The sequence below is a fragment of the Hippocampus guttulatus genome, chromosome 11 (assembly GCF_054856545.1).
Source record: "Hippocampus guttulatus isolate MCC_2025c chromosome 11, RoL_Hgut_1.0, whole genome shotgun sequence".
NCBI classification, from domain to species: domain Eukaryota; kingdom Metazoa; phylum Chordata; class Actinopteri; order Syngnathiformes; family Syngnathidae; genus Hippocampus; species Hippocampus guttulatus.
Window position 1 is genome coordinate 17,727,753 of NC_141271.1, and position 18,676 is coordinate 17,746,428.

Consider the following 18,676-nt stretch of genomic DNA (forward strand, 5'->3'; position numbering starts at 1 on the left):
GTGTTTTGATCAGTATGTCTAGAATGAGGAAAAATTGTTCTTCAAAATTTGCTGTTTTCAAGATGTGTTGAACTTTGTGAAACGCAACGATTAGAAGCTGTTCATTTCACTTTTACATATTTACCCTTTATGGGACAGCGGTTACTATAGTGGACAGCTTATCGTGTTATCAGATTACAGGGTGCTTGAAAGGGTTAAGTCTTGTGTTGGTAGTGCGACTACTTTATTTTTTCCCAGGACAGACAAGATGAAGAAAACTATGAAGTTTACACCACCGCGTGGGACAGACGTAGGTGAGTGACCTTACATTAAATTAAACCCCTCCAAAAATGTGCACATGGGTCAATATCGCTGTCACGTGCCTCTGGTGTCCTCAGTGGAATCCGTCATCAGGAAAATGTATCAGAAAAATGATACGATGAGCAGACCTCGACGATGCAGCTATGACCTGCACACGCATACACATACATAACTGGACAACCACACGCGCATACACATCCTTGTTATCACCGTCTTCATCGCTCCGATTCTTTTTCCCCCGTGACGTGGTTCGACATGCAGAGCGCTCGTGTGAATCCGTGCAGCTGGTCATTCGCGGCCGTGTCACGGTTACCCCTCTCAACCCCCCCCCCCCCCCTTCCCATTCATCCTCCCCCTTATTACATGTTATGTCTTGTGACTTGTTGTAACTGTCATATGCTTATTTCTGTGCTAGGGTCTTTTTTTTATCCTCGGAAGAGGATAGTTCGAGCGTGGTTTTTTTTCCCTCTCCCGACCCAGTGTTTTTTCCTTTCTGAATTCTGATTGTAATTTCCCCATTGCGGGACAAATAAAGGATATCTTATCTTATCTTATCTTATCTTATAGGAAGTGGCCCAACTTTTGCACACATCCCAGTACAACTATAACACACTTAAAATGCGATTCCATTTAATACCATTTTTTCATTGAATCAGTACATGCTCAAACAACAGCAAGTATAATAAAAAGTTAAATTATACTTTTTTTAAAAATGGTCTGCTGTCCACCCTGTCATTATGGAGTATTTGCGCCCTTAAGAAAAACGAATGTTTTGTTATGGGTGTCATTTTGTCCGTCTCCAGTTGAAGCTGAAACATTGGATAGTTGCAGAACAAATACACTTATTTTCTAGTAATTGTCATCTGATGATGCGCAAAGTTTGACATCGTCAACCTTAACTTGTCCACTCTGTCATTGTCAAATATCAGTTGATTTAAAAACCTTTCAGAAATGCCAGTCATATTTGTTCAAAGTCAGCTTGCTGATGCAGTAGTTGGAGCCAAATATGTCCAATCTATCATTGTCCACCCTGTCAGGAAGTTCACACATTTCCATAAACGGTTCATTGTCTGCTTACTGTTTTTCATCTATAACCGCTTCAAACAACAAGGCGGACACAGGAATAGTTGTTACATTTGTCTTATTGTCGATGTTTTAATATTATCTGTTGTTTTGCAGCAAATCAAAAGAATGGGTAGGTTTTGCGCCATAACACTCAATTGCTATCGAATGCAACAATGTTAATGAAATGGAATGTTTACAGGGATGAAAAGAAACAGAAGAAAGAACAGAATACGCTCAGTGTTGGATACTTTCAACTGGTAAAAAAAACCCACATCTTGTAAAAAAATAAATGTATGCGACATACATTGGATCATTTTTTCAGAGAGATTTTATTTACTCCTGTCCAGTTCCGATTTGCCACCTGGAAGGAGGTTGTTATGATGGTAGTGGGGAGCCTGTTCGCACTCATACATGGCGCCGCCGCCCCTCTCATGCTTCTGGTGTATGGCATGATGACCAACACGTTTGTACTTTATGAGTTGGAGATGCAAGAACTGAAAGACCCAAATAAAACGTGCCGGCACAACATCATCCACTGGACAAACGGCTCCGTTTACGAGCCTGCTGAAAACGTGACCGTCGTCTGTGGGTGAGTCCCTTTCAATTCGGCGACGATGGTAAATTATCCTGATTAATGGTTTTCTCGGGTTCAAATTCAATTAAGTTTCCAAACGAGAGACAGCATTCGGACAAGTTTTTGCTTTGGCTTGCTAACAATAATCGTTTGGTGACAGTGAACCCAATTTGGCTCACTTGTCAATGCTAACCAGTTTCTCGTGACTTTCTCGTATAATTCCTTTGACAGGGTAGACATCGAAGCCCAGATGACTGTGTTTGCGTACTACTATATTGGAATTGGAGTTGGCGTTCTGTTTCTTAGTTATATTGAGGTAAGTTTTCGATGCTTTCTTGAGTTCCCAAATAGAGCAGAACGATAGTACGATATAATATCGTGGTAAAATATGCCGCATTTTCCCCTTCAGATTGTCCTCTGGGTATCCGCCGCTGCAAGACAGACTCAGAGAATCCGAAAGACTTATTTCCGTAAAGTCATGCAAATGGAGATTGGGTGGTTTGACTGCAACTCTGTTGGTGAACTAAACACGAGATTATCAGAGTGAGCCCTCGGCCCAAATATCCAGCCCAAGTCAGTTTGTGGTTTACGTAGTAAATCGTTCTACTCCTTCTCAGTGACATCAACAAGCTCAATAACGCCATCGCTGACCAGGCGCCTTTCTTCATCGAGAGGATCTCCACCTTCGTGTTCGGCTTCATGGTGGGCTTTATCGGCGGCTGGAAGCTGACGTTGGTCGTCATCGCTGTGAGCCCCTTGATCGGTGTTGCTGCTGGACTGATGGCAATGGTACAGTTCTGGCTAAGATTCAGATACAAAGATACCAGATTGTTTGGATGGTTTTCAACATGGGAACATTTCGGGTAGGATTGAAAAAAAAAAAAGTTTTCAAGAGATGGAATTGGAAGTCAGCCCTTTCGATCAGTCTGAAACTACTGAATACACAATATGTCTCAATCGTTTTTCTTAAGCGCAATTTGGCTCAGGTATGTTCAATCCCATTTTATAGGCTGTGGCAAGGCTAACAGGACGAGAGCTGAAGGCGTACGCAAAGGCGGGAGCCGTGGCTGATGAGGTTCTGTCATCCATTCGAACGGTGGCAGCGTTCGGCGGGGAGGACAAGGAGGTTAATAGGTAGTCTTTTGTTTTTTTTCTTCCCCAAAGATGTCTTCTAAATGTGAGACTTACATTTAAAAATAATCCAGGTATGACCGAAACCTTGTGGAAGCTCAGAACTGGGGAGTAAAAAAGGGTTCGATCATCGGAATCTTCCAAGGATATCTGTGGTGTATCATTTTCCTTACTTTCGCTCTGGCCTTTTGGTACGGCTCCCAGCTAGTTATAGACACCAAGGAGCTATCTCCCGGGACTCTTATTCAGGTGCGTGAAAGGAAATTTGCCTTCCGTTTCTTAGCAATTGTGCGGCTGGGACGCCATGTGACTACTATCCTTCTTTTTATTTTTTTTCCAGGTGTTTTTTGGAGTCCTGATAGCAGCAATAAACTTGGGTCAGGCCTCACCTTGTCTGGAGGCTTTTGCTTCAGGCCGTGCAGCTGCAAAGACCATCTTTGAAACTATTGACAGGGTACAACTAGCTTTTATCCATCCTCGAGTTGAAAAAGGGCGACTATAACGCACCATGAAAGTGTTTTACTCAGCATTTATTGCTGCCGTTTAACATTTGATGTCATTCAGTTTTCATGCTTTTGTATTGACAGGAATCAGAAATCAATTGTTTGTCGGATGATGGTTATAAATTAGACAGAGTGAAAGGGGACATAGAGTTCCATAACGTCACGTTCCACTACCCATCCAGACCAGAGGTCAAGGTAACTGTTGTTTTAATCACCCAGATGCAAACGGGATTCACTTGAATTATAACTGGATTATCTTTTTCTTTGTTTTTTTAGATTTTAAATGACCTAAGCATGCAGGTGAAAGCAGACCAAACCACCGCTTTTGTTGGACCAAGCGGATCGGGGAAGAGCACAGCCGTCCAGCTCATCCAAAGGTTTTACGACCCAAATGAAGGAACGGTGAGGAAAATATCCTCAGCTACGTTGGACTGAAGCGGAATATTTTGAGACCCAGACTTGTATTTTTAGGTGACTTTGGATGGCCATGATATCCGAAGTTTAAACATCAAGTGGCTCCGCTCATTTATTGGCATTGTAGAGCAGGAACCGGTGCTGTTTGCCACAACAATTGCAGAGAACATCCGCTTTGGAAAACCTGGAGTGAACATGGAGGAAGTAATCCAGGCAGCCAAAGAGGCCAATGCCTATCATTTTATCATGGATCTTCCACAGGTGTGTTTCGTTACTTTGAAGCCCTTTTCCCGCGACATAGTAGTTTGTGGTATTGTTACGGTAGCATTAATGTTGTGTGATTTGTACTAGCTAGCGGTTCAGTTGTTGTTCCAAGCTGGCTGTGGTGTACAGTGGGTGATGTAAACCAGCGGTCCCCAACCTTTTTTGCCCCACAAACCAGTTTAATGTTAGACAATATTTTCAGGAACCGGCCTAAATACAACAAAATAATATGATATGAGCCACATGAAAATTGTGGTATTTTCTAAACAGAATAATAAACACTTACCCCCAAAGAAACTTTCCGAAGACGTTTGTTTTTTTTACTCATTTTGCTAGCTCCCAGGTTTCATTTTAGCGGTAACCTGTCACGTGACCGGGAAGCGCTGTTAGCCCTTTTCTTTCAAATAAAATATTATGGTGAGCCCCAGAACTACATTTAGACCCTGCAACAAAATTTCGACTCTATCGACTATATCCCCTTTTTCCAACAGTGTACTCCATTTGTGTCTGTACATGCAATTAAATAAAGAATGAAAGCTATGCCATCGCTTATTTTCTAGAAATTTGATACTTTGGTGGGTGAGGGTGGAGGTCAGATGAGTGGAGGGCAGAAGCAGAGGATTGCCATCGCTCGAGCTCTGATCCGGAATCCCAAGATCCTGCTGTTGGATATGGCGACGTCAGCCCTGGACAACGAGAGCGAAGCCGTGGTCCAGAAGGCACTGGACAAGGTATGCCACCGTCGAGACACTCGCTCACGTTACCCAGCTCATCGAACACGCCGTGTGCTATGAAATCACACTCTTGATGGCAGGTGCGCATAGGCAGGACCACCATTTCCGTAGCCCACCGTCTTTCCACTCTCAGGAATGCCGACGTCATCGTTGGATTTGAACGTGGGCGGGCTGTGGAAAAGGGAACCCATAGCCAGCTCATGGAAAAGGAAGGCGTCTACTTCACCCTGGTCACCCTGCAGAACCACGTTCGATCAAACACAGCTAATGGTGGGTTCAAGAGAATCTTTAATGGTCCTTAAATATTCACATTTCTCAAAAGTGTCGAGTGTTTAACAGGTTGGGGTTGCATTACTGGGTAAACATAAGACATTCAACATAAACTGAAGACGATCTGACTGATGACTTTTCTTTTGCCAGGTATCGCTAGCGGAGCTGCTGCCGAGGAAATCCCTGAAACAAGAGCAAGGACGTTTAGCCGAACCAGCTGCCGCTCGAGTAAAAGGTAAAGAAGACTGAAAAGAAGACAATGTCAGGAGATGAACTGCTACAAAAATGGATTGATTTCATCCAATAGGAGCTCAGTTCGCCTGCGATCGCACAGCAACTTGTCCAGCGATTTTTCGCCCGATGCCGTATCAAACAGCCTCAGGATCCTTTCCAGCCAGAAGATCATCTCCGACGTTGTATGCTTTGTGAAAACTCTCGCTCCTATCTGTCATTTGTAATTGGAATAATGCAATGTGACTCATGGACAGCCAGAGTACGAGGAAGAGGAAGACGAACATCTCGAACCTGCCCCGATCTCACGGATCCTCAAGTACAACAGGTCGGAATGGCCCTACATGCTGCTGGGCTCTCTGGGAGCTGCGCTCAATGGCTCGGTTAACCCCATCTATGCTGTGCTCTTCAGTCAAATTCTCGGGGTACGGGTAGCTCGCATCATCTTATTTGTTTTTCACTTCAGAAAGGTAAAATGTCGACTTATTGCTTTTTTTTTTTTTTTTTTTGTGAGCGCAGACGTTTGCCTTAGCGGACATAAATGAGCAGAGGGAGCAGATCAACGGGATATGCATTCTGTTTTGCATTGTGGCCGTGACAAGTGTCTTCTCGCAGTATTTACAGGTTTGCACAAACATTAAAAGCTAATCAATTTGTAAACTTGAACCATAAAGGTGCATCAATCAACATGTTTCAGGGATACGCCTTCGCAAAGTCTGGAGAGTTGCTTACACGCCGTTTAAGGAAATTAGGTTTCCAGGCCATGCTAAGACAAGACATCGGCTGGTTTGATGACCTCAAAAACAGCCCCGGAGCGCTGACCACCAGACTGGCCACGGATGCCTCCATGGTCCAGGGTGTAAGTACTTTATTTCCGAGCTTAGATTGGCAGTATTTTGCAAAGGTTTTGGCTATTGCTAGCTTTTTTTCTGTTTGTTTCAAAACACATATTTTGACCAAGTATCACAGTAAGCACAGAGCAATTTCCTTCCAAAAAAAAAAAAGAAAAAAAGATAGACTTCCATGAACTGTTGGTAAAATGTAGGATCATGAAAATGCCCAGAATCCTAACAGCAGGGAATATTGCTGAACCCATTCAACGCCATTGACGGGTATAGACGTCAAAGACCCGTTTTTACTGGACTGGCAGTAAGTGAATGAATTAACGTGATAAAAAGAATAATATAGTTTTTAGGTCGTAATAGGCCTTCTGAAAAACATTTTCCAGTGTGAATAACATTAATTTACAATTGAGCGACAGAGATGAATGTATGTTTGGATTCTGTTTTTATTTTGTAAGAATGATGATTTATGTGATTATTTTAGTCACTCCCCACCACCACCACAAAATCTCCAGTGAAGACTTTTTCACAGTGGCTTCATGGTTTGTTTTGTATTTCTCAGGCTACAGGATCTCAGATTGGCATGATCGTCAATTCCCTGACTAACATTGGAGCCTCTTTCATCATCGCCTTCTACTTTAGTTGGAAGTTAACCTTGGTCATTATGTGCTTCTTGCCGCTCATTGGCCTGTCCGGACTCTTGCAAGCCAAAATGTTGACAGGTTTTGCAAATGATGACCAAAAAGCAATGGAGGACGCTGGCCAGGTCAGTGCTCCCACCTCCCGATATAAAATCCCAACATGACTCCCGCATATATTCCCCTAAAGTTGGCCTTTGTTTGCAGGTTTCCAGTGAAGCTATGGCCAACATCAGAACCATCGCAGGTTTGACCAAAGAGAGCTCGTTTGTGGAATCCTATGAGCAAAAACTCGAGTGTCCATATCAATCTGCCAAAAGGCGAGCCAACATCTACGGGCTCTTTTTCGGCTTGTCCCAGTGCGTCATCTTCATGGCGTACGCCGCTTCATTCCGATACGGGGGCTATCTTGTCAACGCGGAGGGACTGCAATACGTGATCGTTTTCAGGTGGGTGAAATCATTTCTACTTTTGGAAATTCATTGTATTGCATTCCTTGTCGCCTTATCGCCAATGAATTGAGCTCCGCTACGTTGTCTCTCCAGGGTGATATCGGCAGTCGTAATCAGCGGGACCGCACTGGGCAGAGCTTCTTCTTTCACTCCAGATTATGCCAAAGCCAAGACGGCTGCTGCTCATTTCTTCAAACTTTTGGATCGAGTACCTAAAATCAGCATAAGTAGCAGCGACGGGGAGAAATGGGTATGTAGATAAAACGAGAGAAATGCCGTGAAAGTGCCAAACAAAAACTGAAGTGGTGCCCTCTTCCTGCAAAAAGAGTTACACAGATGAAACCTTTATTAAGCTCTGTCGGGTTTTTTTGACAAAATTTTTTTCGTGATAGTATGAAGAATTTTGGCATCAAGATATCATGGATCTGTTTGTGACCAACAGGTGTGCAGCTGCAGGCGGAGCCCTACAGTGCCACCTGTTGGTCACAAACAGATCCATGACACGAGTGCTCTTTGTTTTTGGGGCTTGGGCACCCTCCCCAAATTTCTCGGCACACCTGCCTCCTTTTGTGATCAATCTGACTCTGTCATCCCCAGGAGAACTTCAAGGGTGAAATAGAGTTTCGGAATTGTGAGTTCACCTATCCAACACGCCCGGACGTGCGCGTGTTGAAAGGCCTTATGGTAACCGTGAAGCCGGGACAGACGCTGGCGTTTGTGGGGAGCAGCGGCTGCGGCAAAAGCACCAGCGTCCAACTGTTGGAAAGGTTCTACGACCCGGACGAAGGGAAAGTGGTGTGTACACTTTTGGGAACGCTCGTCTTAATTTCCAAATGAGACAACACTTCCCGGATGTCCCATTTTTATTGCAGTTGATCGACGGCCGGCCGTCGCAGTCGGTGAATGTGCCCTTCCTGAGATCTCAGATCGGCATCGTGTCCCAGGAGCCCGTCTTGTTTGACTGCAGCATCGCTGAAAATATTCAATACGGGGACAACACGTGCCGCGTCGGCATGGAGGAAATCATGGCAGCCGCCAAAAAAGCCTACCTTCACGACTTTGTGATGACGCTGCCAAATGTGAGAGCAGACTTGTGACTTTGATATATCAAGTGCAAAATGAAAAAAGGGAAAGCGGTTGGTCTGAAGGCTAGTGCCCTTTATTGGCCAGCCACCACTACCCCTTAATGCACCACCAAATGCAGCATTCAAAGTCTGAAAGACACGCTGAAAGATTCAGCATCGCTAACCACGCGGCGTTTGTCTTTCTCTCAATCTTTGGATCGCACTGGGAAAAATGGTCAGAAATATGAAACCCAAGTCGGCGCGCAAGGCTCGCAGCTTTCAAGAGGACAAAAACAACGCATCGCCATTGCCAGGGCCATCGTCAGGAATCCCAAGATCCTGCTTCTAGACGAAGCCACCTCTGCTTTGGACACTGAGAGCGAGAAGGTAGTCCATTTCCTACAAAGAAAAAGATAATTTCCTCCATATGATCCTTACATGAAGCCAAGATGACATTATGGGTTGCTTCCCCCCCTCCCCGCAGACCGTCCAGTCAGCTCTGGATGATGCGAGAAAAGGCCGAACCAGCATCGTCATCGCTCACCGGCTCTCCACCATCCAGAATGCTGACATCATCGCAGTGATGTCACACGGCGTTGTCATAGAGCAAGGCACTCACGATGAACTCATGGCCAAGACCAGCGCCTACTACAAACTCGTCACCACTGGAGCTCCCATCAGCTAGAACGAGAATGCTCCCAGTACAGTGGATATCAAAAGTCTACACCCCCCTTTTGTAATGCCAGGATTCTGTGATTTGAAAAACTGGCAGCAAGACAAGTGGGATTAAAACTAACCTGTACAAGTCATCAAAATAACTTTTTTTTTCAAGTGAGGAAGAAAAATAAACAACAGAGAAAATGTGGTTGCACAAGTGTAGACGCCCCCTCGTTTGGGAGATGTCCAACACATTTTGACTCAGAGAGTCTTCATCGAGGGGTAATCATGAGCTGTAACCATTAACCCTGGTTTGGAATCCGGGAACTGTTTGATTGGGTTTTCCTCGCCACGTCTTCCCACTTCCTCGCACAGTCCAAAACATGAACCACATGTTAAGGTTAATTGGCAAAATGCATGTAAGTGTCTGCTTGGCCCTTTTTCAAATCAAGATAGGTTTGAAGCAGGCCTGAAATGTTCTGGAAACAAAATGGATTAACGCACCTCTTAGAAATGTGTTCCCTGGTGATAATGGAGGACCGGGTAACGTTGAGAGCAGATGTGATCATCACATACCAAACGCATGATGAGCCCATGGCATGACCCGATGGACTACATAACCTGCACTGACAAGAGGTTGCCAACTGGAAGTGGTTGCATATTACATCACCCGACACTTCATTAGGTACACCTACACAAACTAAAACAAGACCTGGATGAGATATTCAAACGTTTTGAATGAGAGTTTCAGAAAGGTATTACCGGCAATTTAAAAACAGGTTAGATGGTGTTTTCTTAAAAATCTTTGTCAAGGCTGTTATTCAAATGTACCTAATGTTGCGGCGAGCCGCCAGCATTCTTGAAACTTACCTGGGCCTGTTTCACACGTTATGTGGAATTGTTGCAAATGAGGGACGGAATCATTGCAGAAGAGGTTACTTTCATGCACCCACCAATAAGGCCGTTGGCCAAAGAGAATCCTGAAATCTCAGGAACTGTATCACAGTCTATTACTCAAATGAATTAAGGCTGAACAATTCATTGAATTAAAATCAATATAAAATGCAAATAAAATAATAATTCGGTTGTTCTGGAGGCTTTTTTTTAAGTATGTGCACATGCTATGTATTTGCTTGAAGTTCAGTGCTGAAGAAGTGAAGTCCATATTCTTATATATCATTTTTTTAAAGCCACAAATTTGTTTGCAGTACTGCGGTCAACGTGTTTAGTCATTCAATAGCAAGTAAAGAAGAGAAATAAACTGCCTTTCATATTCGTTCATGGCTCATTTGCCTTTATTGAAGATTTAGTGAAGATTACATGTTGCAGTTTGTGTTCCGATAAATTAATAATTAAATTCAAGTTCTTATGATGCTACATCCTTTTTTTAAAATTATAAATGTAAATGAGCAGATACTAAAACATGACTGCTTGGGCTTGTTTTACTAAAACAAATCAATAGATGGCGGTAATGCTTTATTATAGTTTGCAAACGACCGTTGAAAAACGAACTAGAAGAAGGTCCCGCCTCTGTAGTTCCGGTTACAGTTTCTGTCTGCAAACACGAAACGAACCGCGAAAATTTGAAAATAAAGAACGAACGGAACGTGCGAGTTCAAGCGTTTTAACAAAATATTTCATCACGTAAGTACTACATGAACGTCTATAATACTCGGTTTTGGGTTAGTTGAAGAGGTCAGTGGGCATTTGTTGAAGCTTAAACTGTGCCACCTCGAACTAGGAAGGCTTAACGTTTGTTGTTCCGCGTTAGCATTAGCTGACGAGCTAATGGTACGGATGCTGACGTATTTGCGTTCAACATACTATACCTCAATTTTTTCCGTTTACTTATTCGATCCCTTGTACTTTCCCCCCACTCGCAGGCTCTCTTATTAAACATGGTATCAATCACGGAAGTCAACAGCACTGTTGTTTTTGCCAAGGGACGGACAGAAGCGCAAAACAGAGCGCTGAAAGCAATCGCTGAGCTCAAAGACATTTACGCCGAGTTGAGCCACTCTCATCGGCAGTTTCTCAAACTGTCTCGAGGTATGGTGGGTGACTGTCCAGCGGCAAACGCGAGGCTTCTAGTCGTGCTTGTTAAACTGATGCCAATGCTCAGTGATGACTGTTCTCCGTTTATTTTGCACAGATGAATGTATGAAGAAATTCGCGGATGATGAGATCCTGTTTGAGAGCATCGAGGCGTTTAAAAAAGGTGAGTTTCTTTCTGTCTTTGGACAAATGCTAGCACAAGTCGATAAGAGATAATAAACGAGCTCGTCTGTGTTTGCATTGATAATAATCAGCGGCGCACAAAACATTTTCGTTTGGTTCTCAGGGGAGCAGCAGAGGTTGTTGCTTGGTGCTCATTTTTTTTTCTCTGACCCCCGAACCTCACTGGATGAAAAGAAAAAAATATTACAGCAGGGGTGCTGTGCTCCTGGCCAGCCAAGATTATTTTCGCAGTTTTGTGCATTGCAATACGATTTCATCCCCACATGCATGAAAGAGGAGCGTAACAATTTTTGGCAAAGTGTGACTGAACATCAAATCTGAGAGTGCAATGCCTAACAAATAAATGCTGAGTCACAATTAAATGGAGCAAAAATTAGCATCATCATACGATGGTGTTGAGTGGACGAAATTAAGAAATGTTCCACATATCCCTGGAAATTGAGTACACGTGGAAAGTGCCTGTAACGAAATACGGCCAAATCGGAACATGTTTTATTTTTTTCTTGTATTAATATTGATTGCAAACTACTCCAGGTGATGTATGTTACACAGTTGCTGTTATGTCATAATTGGGTTCTATTATTGTGACATGACAGTGGTGATAATCAAAGATTTATGCAGATTTAAATTGCTTAAATTGCCATAAACATTGTCAAAACCAAGCATTATTTCATATTGTGATAGCAGACCCATATAGATAGATTGAGCAGGTTAAAGCTAATGTAGAGTAAAATTGTGACACATATTTTTCCTTTTATTGCATTTCAATCAATGTTTGCCCTGGTGCTCAGATCAGCAGCGTAAGAAGGAGTCATCGCAGGAGAAACTGCGCATTATTGCAGAAATTACATCTGAGATTGAGCAGAAGGAAATGGAGAAAAAAAGTCTGATCAGGGAGTTTGAGAAACTTCAAGAAGAAAAGAACAAGACAAAGGAGCGTAAGTTGATGATGATGTTGTTGTTGTTTTTTTAACCACTGGCATGACAACCTGTTTTATTTTCTTTCCTTCCTCAGGACTTCAGTCCCAATATAAGGCAAACAAGGACAGACTGAAGAACCTCCAAAAATCCAGATTAATTTTTGAGCATAATTTGGGGATGGAAATACGAAAAATTGAAGGCAAGGCAGATTTGTTACTGTTATTTCACACTCTATCATTCTTGGGTTTCCTTTTTAAGTATCAACATTCTGTTGTTTTATTTCACTTTTACTCCTGATCTTTGTGTAACTGACCCCTGTTATGCTTTTGTGAAGATGACAAGTTGCAGTTCGTGTTCCGAAGTATCGACCCAGCTGATCGGAACAGTCCATACATCATCACGATGGAACTCACAAAAGACGGATCATATCAAAGTAAGTCCCATTATTCAACTATTAGAAGAAAACAATACTTGATCTTACAACTGAGTCCTGATTTGTGAAATTCCTGGCCCGTGGGTTGCGAAAACTTGTCATCTGGATAATATATTCATTAATTGTGTTTCCAGACCCTTTTATCTTCAAAGTCACGACAAAAAAAAAAGAGAAAATTAATTGTGACAAGCACCAGTCATTTGTCTGTACATATAAATAGGCTATTGTGAAATTCACCGAAAGCTTCCCATGTTACAGCTGTGTCGAGCAAGCCCACACTCGAGTGTTTGCCTGACTTGGAGAGAAAGCTGCAGGAGACCAAGAACATAGCCGTTTTCCTGAAAAATGTCCGGAAACAGTTCATCTCTCAAGCATGCCAAGGGGGGATAAAAAAACAAGGATTATAGAGCTTCGCAGCAAATTCATGGACAGTAAGTTATGAAATAGCACTTGAAAGCAAAACAATACGTACCAAATCAGGATTTATGGATGTACAATTCTCCTGGGTGTGGTAAATAATGACAGAAATCAGATTATAACGACCACATTTTTAATTCAATCGCACATGGAAATGACAAAAACAAAAACGTGTTTCATTTTTAGCTCGATGTAAACATGACAGAACTCACTTGCTCCTCCAAAAAAACATTGATTCAATATGCGCACAAGATTGTTTAGCTTCGTAATACAAGCCAATACACGTGTAGTTCTTCTATTTAAAAAAAAAAAAACAACAACAATGGAGGGGGATATTTTGTTGACTCCATTTGAAATGTGCAGATGCAGTCAGGCTTCAGATGATTTGATGTTACTTGGCACAGGCAGCTCCTCGACGTAGGTGGATGGAAAATGCCCCGTCTGGCCATTGAGTGCACCAAACCACCAGCCATTCTCTTCCTTGGTGTAAATGTCTAGTAGATCTCCTGTGAACACACGTTAGTTTTATACATCTCCATTCTTCTTTTTGCTGATTTTGGACAGTATTCCCTTCCCCGCCCGTACCTTCTTTCAGAGTTAATTCATCACTGCGTTGAGGTGTAAAGCCGTATAAGGCCTTGCATTGTCCCACGGTGCAAACGTCGGGTGTTCTATGAACTGTACGTTTAATTTTAATGCTAAGCATAATGCAAAAAAACCCCCCCACACAGGTTCCAAATAAACATTTACTTTCGGTAAAAGTCCTACCGTGTTCTCTCGGCTCTTGCGCGTGTGTTGGGGTTTGAGCAAGGTTCTCTGATTCCCGTAACGGTGCAGTGCCAGAGATCTGGCCACCGGATGCAAGCTCTTCACTTGGACATTTTGTAGTCTGAACGGGTCCTTTGTAGATGATGGATGCTCTCAGTGAGTGTCTGGTCCTGAAGGGAGTCTTCTTTAGTTTCACCGGCCGAGTCAGCTGCACCACAGTGTGCTCGCAGTCCTGATAGGATCATCGGTATCACATCACTCGTCAAATGCAGTAAAACCCAATGCTATCGCTAAAATCTGTGAATAATTAAGACACCCGAAAAATGGTCCATACAACTGGAATTGCCTATTGAAGCTACAAAATGTACTACTTTTGTCTAAATGAAGTTCCTCAACTCACTTCAGCTGTTCATTGGTGGCAAGATGTCACCGGAATACTGTTATTGTTTTAGCCTGAGCACAAAACAACAAATAGGTCATGGAGAATGGCTTGCATTTTGGGGGGAGGGGGGGTGGGCAAATATGCTGAGGGTCACCGGATACAGTATAATGTTCGTTAATGGATTCCTTCTAACACAGTGTATCGCAAAATGGGGCAATCCTCACAACTATCAAAATTCGATTCCACTTTCATGTTATTTGTGGTGTTCAAACTTCCTGCTTGTGGATGACTTGGCATCTGTAAAGCTGTTGACGGTGGTGCTTAAAGAGAGACCGTGGCCGCACGCGGTGCTGCATTAATTAGCATTTAGAGTGGATTTTCTTTCCCCAGCCACAACAGCCGGGGTGTCCAGAAAAAAAAAAAATAGGACATCACAGCGATTGTGCCCTTCTGTGAACGATGGAGCATGAAATATGATGTGTTGATTGTGAACTACTGCACAGTACATAAAAAATGTATTCGCAAACCACTCGGTGTTAATCTTAGGCCACAACTGCCCGAATTTAACAATATCTGGAACTACTAAAATCACTCTGTCAATTTTCCACATGCAAAAAGCTCTTTCACCAAATGTTATTTTCACTGGTCAAATATAAACATTGTTTGACGAAAAGCATGCCTATTTTTGAAAAAGTCAAATTAAGAGTTAATTTACCACAGAAACAATTTAGTGGTTTCACCGTTACGCTTGATTCATTTGCAACCTTTCAGAGAAGCACTGCGAGCCGACTCAAATGTGGGTAAGCAAAGGTGAAACCACTTTGAAATGTATTGTTTCACGGCATTACCTGTCATACATTACTTTGTTTTCATAAGAAAAATCATTTCTGTAAGTTGATTTTTTTTCCCCACCTCTCAAAAATAGGCAAAGTTTGAATTCCTTCGGCATTTCAGGGTACGCATGGTAGTTACGCTTAACGAGCTGTAAATGGGGGCTCCTTGGGGGGGTGGGATTCTTACTTGTTAGGTGTCCCTCGACCTAAAGACCTCGAGAAGTCCAAAATAGGCGATATAGGGCTACAACCGTTAGTTCTCTTGACCCCTCGTGCCATCCCACGTATTTTGAAGCTGTAAGATTTTCTACACATACTGTGGCTGCTTTCGTTGAGTCCGTTTTCCATCACATACAGCCAGAGGCGAGGCCGAATAAAGAAGTTGTGTCATCTTCATCTTTTTTCTACGTACAACTCCTTACCTGGAGCTAATGCGCCGAAATAAATGACTGTTAACAGTTGACAAAACACACACACAGCGTACCTTGTCTCTCCATTTGACAATGCAGTCCCTAAATCGGTGGAAAGGCTTGGGTTTGCCCTCGAGTTCACACAGCGACACAGAGAGTTTATAGCGCGTGGCCTCCAGGAGATCCAGCTTCAGAGTGCTCTGGATTCAAGAAGAAAGAGACACCGATCGCTGAGCTTCTCGTTCGTCATCCGTCCGCAAAATGCACGACACGGCGCGCACCTCATCAAGCTGCTGCTCGGTCTCCTCCAGGTTCCTCTGGTTAGAAAAGGACGGGTTTTCCGAATAGGTTTTCATCAGCTTTTCAATCCCTGCGACAAGACCACGGCGACACTTTCAGTTGAACTCCGGTCACTCAATTGAAACGGGTTGACATAATTAGCGCGGGTTGCCTTCGCAGTCTTTCTTTGCTTTCAAGATGGCTTCCTCCAAGCGGTGGAGTTTCAGTTGAATGGCTTCTCTTCTTCGCTCCCTGCACATGAGTGATTTGGCGTCTTCCTCCTGATGCACGCCACACAAGCAGAGTCTCCGATGAAAATATGTTGGCGCATAATACAGTGAAATAATCTATGAAAGAAATGCTACTGGTAATTATCACTTATGATTAACAGTGTATGATGGAATCCAGTTCTACACAATTTCAAACTATTGCAATCAGCAACAATGCATTTGATTCCTTTTAAAGATCGGACAATTGAACACAAACGGTGGAGCAACACATACATATAGCAGGCATATATTGTTTATCCCCTGCGAAGAGAGGGAGATATGGCAGCATCTTACTGAGGAGTGACCATCTCCATGCATAATCTGTATTATACTGCCCCGAGTGGCCACGCTGCGCACACCAAATACGCAGAGTAAACGTACAAAATAATCCGTCATCAAAAATTCGGCTTTGTTGTCCGCTGTCGTGTTGTCGTTCTCCTCCACCAGCATTTGTGTGTCTTTGTCCATGTCCACTCTTTGCACCAGCAGCTCGATCTGCTTTTGGCCCTGGAATGGTCGCGTTTGTCATCGTTAGTGCTCGCGATAACGGCTTGACAATAATCAACAGTATAGTGGCGATTTATATCTTACATGTTTGAGGGTCTGGCCAAAACTGGACATGTGCAGGTTGTAGCGGGTCAGGATGTTGCAAAGAACTTCAATCCGTTGCTTCTCGAGCTCCTGAACGACCTGCAAAAAGCAGGAATCAAGCACTAAGGGGATATCGACTTAACAGGACAAGTAGTTGAAAAGCAAAACCATAGAGTACAGAATAAATTAGTTAAGGCACTCTTTGGGGTCGTTTGTGAAAGTCTTTTGAGGTGACTTTCAATTCTCTCTCCTCCATAATGAAATGGACGTGATGTGCGGGCACCTGGTAGCAGTTTTTGAGCGTGTTTTCCCACTTGAGTCTCATCTGTTGGCCCTCCATGTTGGTATTGAAGTACTCCTCGTCCACTCGCGCCTGTACCTCTGCCGACTTTGTCAACCGATTGAGCATCTGCAAACCAGCGCGGCGGAGTCAAATCGTCCCGTTGTGGGTCACCCAAGTGATATGGCGGCATTCGGGGAAAATGGCTGACCTTTTGTTTTTCTTTCTCCGTGGATAGATTCTTATTACTCTCGACAAAGTTGAATAAAGCCTCGTGCTCCCTTGTTAATCCAGCCAGTTTCTTCTTGGTCTATTTCAGAATACGACAAATGCGGACATGATGGCGTAAGCAATGTAGATTTTTTGGGGGGGGCGGGGGGTTGTATAGAGCCCCAAGCCCCCTCCCCACTTGTCAAGGTGTGTTGTATGACTTGAAGTTGAGTCTTGTAAAAATGAATGATCCCTTATGATCCCCGCTTTGAGTTCACCGATGCACAAAGAGACGAAATGGGGCGCGTTCAGGCTCTTCTCCTTGGATTTGTTTGAATAGACGTCACCTTGAGTTGCTCAGTCCAGTTCGTCATGACAAGTTTTCCCGTTCTCTCAATGGCATTGTCGAGCTGTTGAAAAAAATAGTCCGTCAACAGTCACACTGCATGGAGTTGTTGTCATGGTGCAAATCAAACTTGTATCTTAAGACACAACTGTATACATATATATATATATATCAATCAATAGATCTATTTTAAATAAAACATAAAAACACACACAGGCCTCTTTCTCTTGTAATGCTCGTCTAAGACTTGACGTAATTCCAGTATGGCCTCCTGCTGAAACGCATTTCCCAATGATCTAAAATGAAAAAAAGAAAAAAAATCAGTTGAGCTTCCTTTGATTCATGACGACATCATCATCGGTGGTTTCAAATAGAGTACCTGTGGGCGTCAGCTCGGGAGTACATCTCATCTGACACCTGACACCAGGCGCTGTAGACCGAGCTGAAAACATGAAGGGTTACATCTTCGCACCCGCGTGTGCTTTGATCCCGTCTGCTGGGATTCTATCATATACTTAAAGAGTACAACAAAACTGCGTCCCTTACTTGTTGGTCATCCCTTTGGAAGCCCTCATAAGTTTTCCAGCCAGTTTTTGGAGCCCCTTAGCATACGTGTGGTCTAGCTCAGACCTAAAACGGGTGGTCATAAAGTCAAATGCTTTCAAAGTCATTCAAGCGTGTCGTGCGCCACTTCGTTTCTTTTACCTTTGCTGCAGAACGCCCATAAGTTCTTTGCAGAAGTACTCGCCATCTTTTGACACTCGTTTGACATTTTGATACAGCTCGTTGTACTGAAACAGCACATAAGAGAATTTAAAACGCCACCCGATTGTTCATACCAAAGACGTAGGAGAACAAAAAAAACCCCCAACCCAGGACAGATCATTTGGAAACGAAAGCGTTCGACGCAGATACTCACGGAGCAGCTGCTGATATAGTCCTTCATCTTAAAGACTGAAGCCGTTTGTTGACTTTGGACCTGGAACTTTGACCACCCCCTCCCGAAGTCACTCATGCGGAAATCACCTGAAGTAATGTCAGTGGACTTTACAAAAGAACATTCCAGCTCGGTCTCAGCTATTGATTATGTTAAATAAGTTGACAATCCAAAACATTTGAGCTTTACTCTGCAGAGCACTTTTTCCCCCAAACTAAGTTTT

General features: G+C 43.3%; 3 protein-coding genes across 5 annotated transcripts; 2 read left to right on the plus strand and 1 right to left on the minus strand.

The window, feature by feature from the left end:
* The first annotated feature begins 131 nt into the window (after window positions 1-131).
* abcb11a (ATP-binding cassette, sub-family B (MDR/TAP), member 11a) lies at window positions 132-10,229 on the plus strand. The gene is made up of 27 exons (XM_086123356.1): window positions 132-293; window positions 1,480-1,495; window positions 1,565-1,622; window positions 1,713-1,954; window positions 2,171-2,255; window positions 2,349-2,482; window positions 2,557-2,728; window positions 2,949-3,073; window positions 3,145-3,319; window positions 3,411-3,524; window positions 3,658-3,768; window positions 3,850-3,975; window positions 4,045-4,248; window positions 4,812-4,982; window positions 5,066-5,255; window positions 5,406-5,490; window positions 5,563-5,671; window positions 5,744-5,911; window positions 6,006-6,110; window positions 6,184-6,345; window positions 6,891-7,094; window positions 7,174-7,415; window positions 7,512-7,668; window positions 8,016-8,213; window positions 8,291-8,497; window positions 8,723-8,869; window positions 8,967-10,229. Exons 1-27 carry the CDS (start codon window positions 248-250, stop codon window positions 9,165-9,167), a joined length of 3,954 nt encoding a protein of 1,317 aa, XP_085979482.1. The 5' UTR covers window positions 132-247; the 3' UTR covers window positions 9,168-10,229.
* Window positions 10,230-10,686: 457 nt separating this feature from the next.
* spc25 (SPC25 component of NDC80 kinetochore complex) lies at window positions 10,687-14,975 on the plus strand. Its single transcript, XM_086124396.1, has 7 exons — window positions 10,687-10,783; window positions 11,023-11,188; window positions 11,292-11,357; window positions 12,169-12,315; window positions 12,393-12,497; window positions 12,633-12,731; window positions 12,990-14,975. Exons 2-7 carry the CDS (start codon window positions 11,038-11,040, stop codon window positions 13,136-13,138), a joined length of 717 nt encoding a protein of 238 aa, XP_085980522.1. The 5' UTR covers window positions 10,687-10,783; window positions 11,023-11,037; the 3' UTR covers window positions 13,139-14,975.
* Window positions 13,266-18,537, minus strand: nostrin (nitric oxide synthase trafficking). Of its 3 annotated transcripts, XM_086124395.1 has the most exons (16): window positions 18,436-18,537; window positions 18,222-18,307; window positions 18,063-18,146; window positions 17,896-17,958; window positions 17,731-17,812; window positions 17,518-17,580; window positions 17,172-17,270; window positions 16,964-17,089; window positions 16,681-16,779; window positions 16,471-16,596; window positions 15,993-16,101; window positions 15,823-15,911; window positions 15,616-15,741; window positions 13,917-14,148; window positions 13,734-13,826; window positions 13,266-13,654 (listed from the first exon to the last, which is right to left on the minus strand). In XM_086124395.1, the coding sequence occupies exons 1-16, from the start codon at window positions 18,529-18,531 to the stop codon at window positions 13,518-13,520; spliced, it is 1,710 nt and encodes a 569-aa protein (XP_085980521.1). In that variant the 5' UTR covers window positions 18,532-18,537; the 3' UTR covers window positions 13,266-13,517. The 3 variants fall into 3 exon arrangements, with proteins under 3 accessions (XP_085980521.1, XP_085980520.1, XP_085980519.1); XM_086124394.1 differs by having other exon boundaries at window positions 13,266-13,826; XM_086124393.1 differs by having other exon boundaries at window positions 13,266-14,148.
* Window positions 18,538-18,676: the final 139 nt, after the last annotated feature.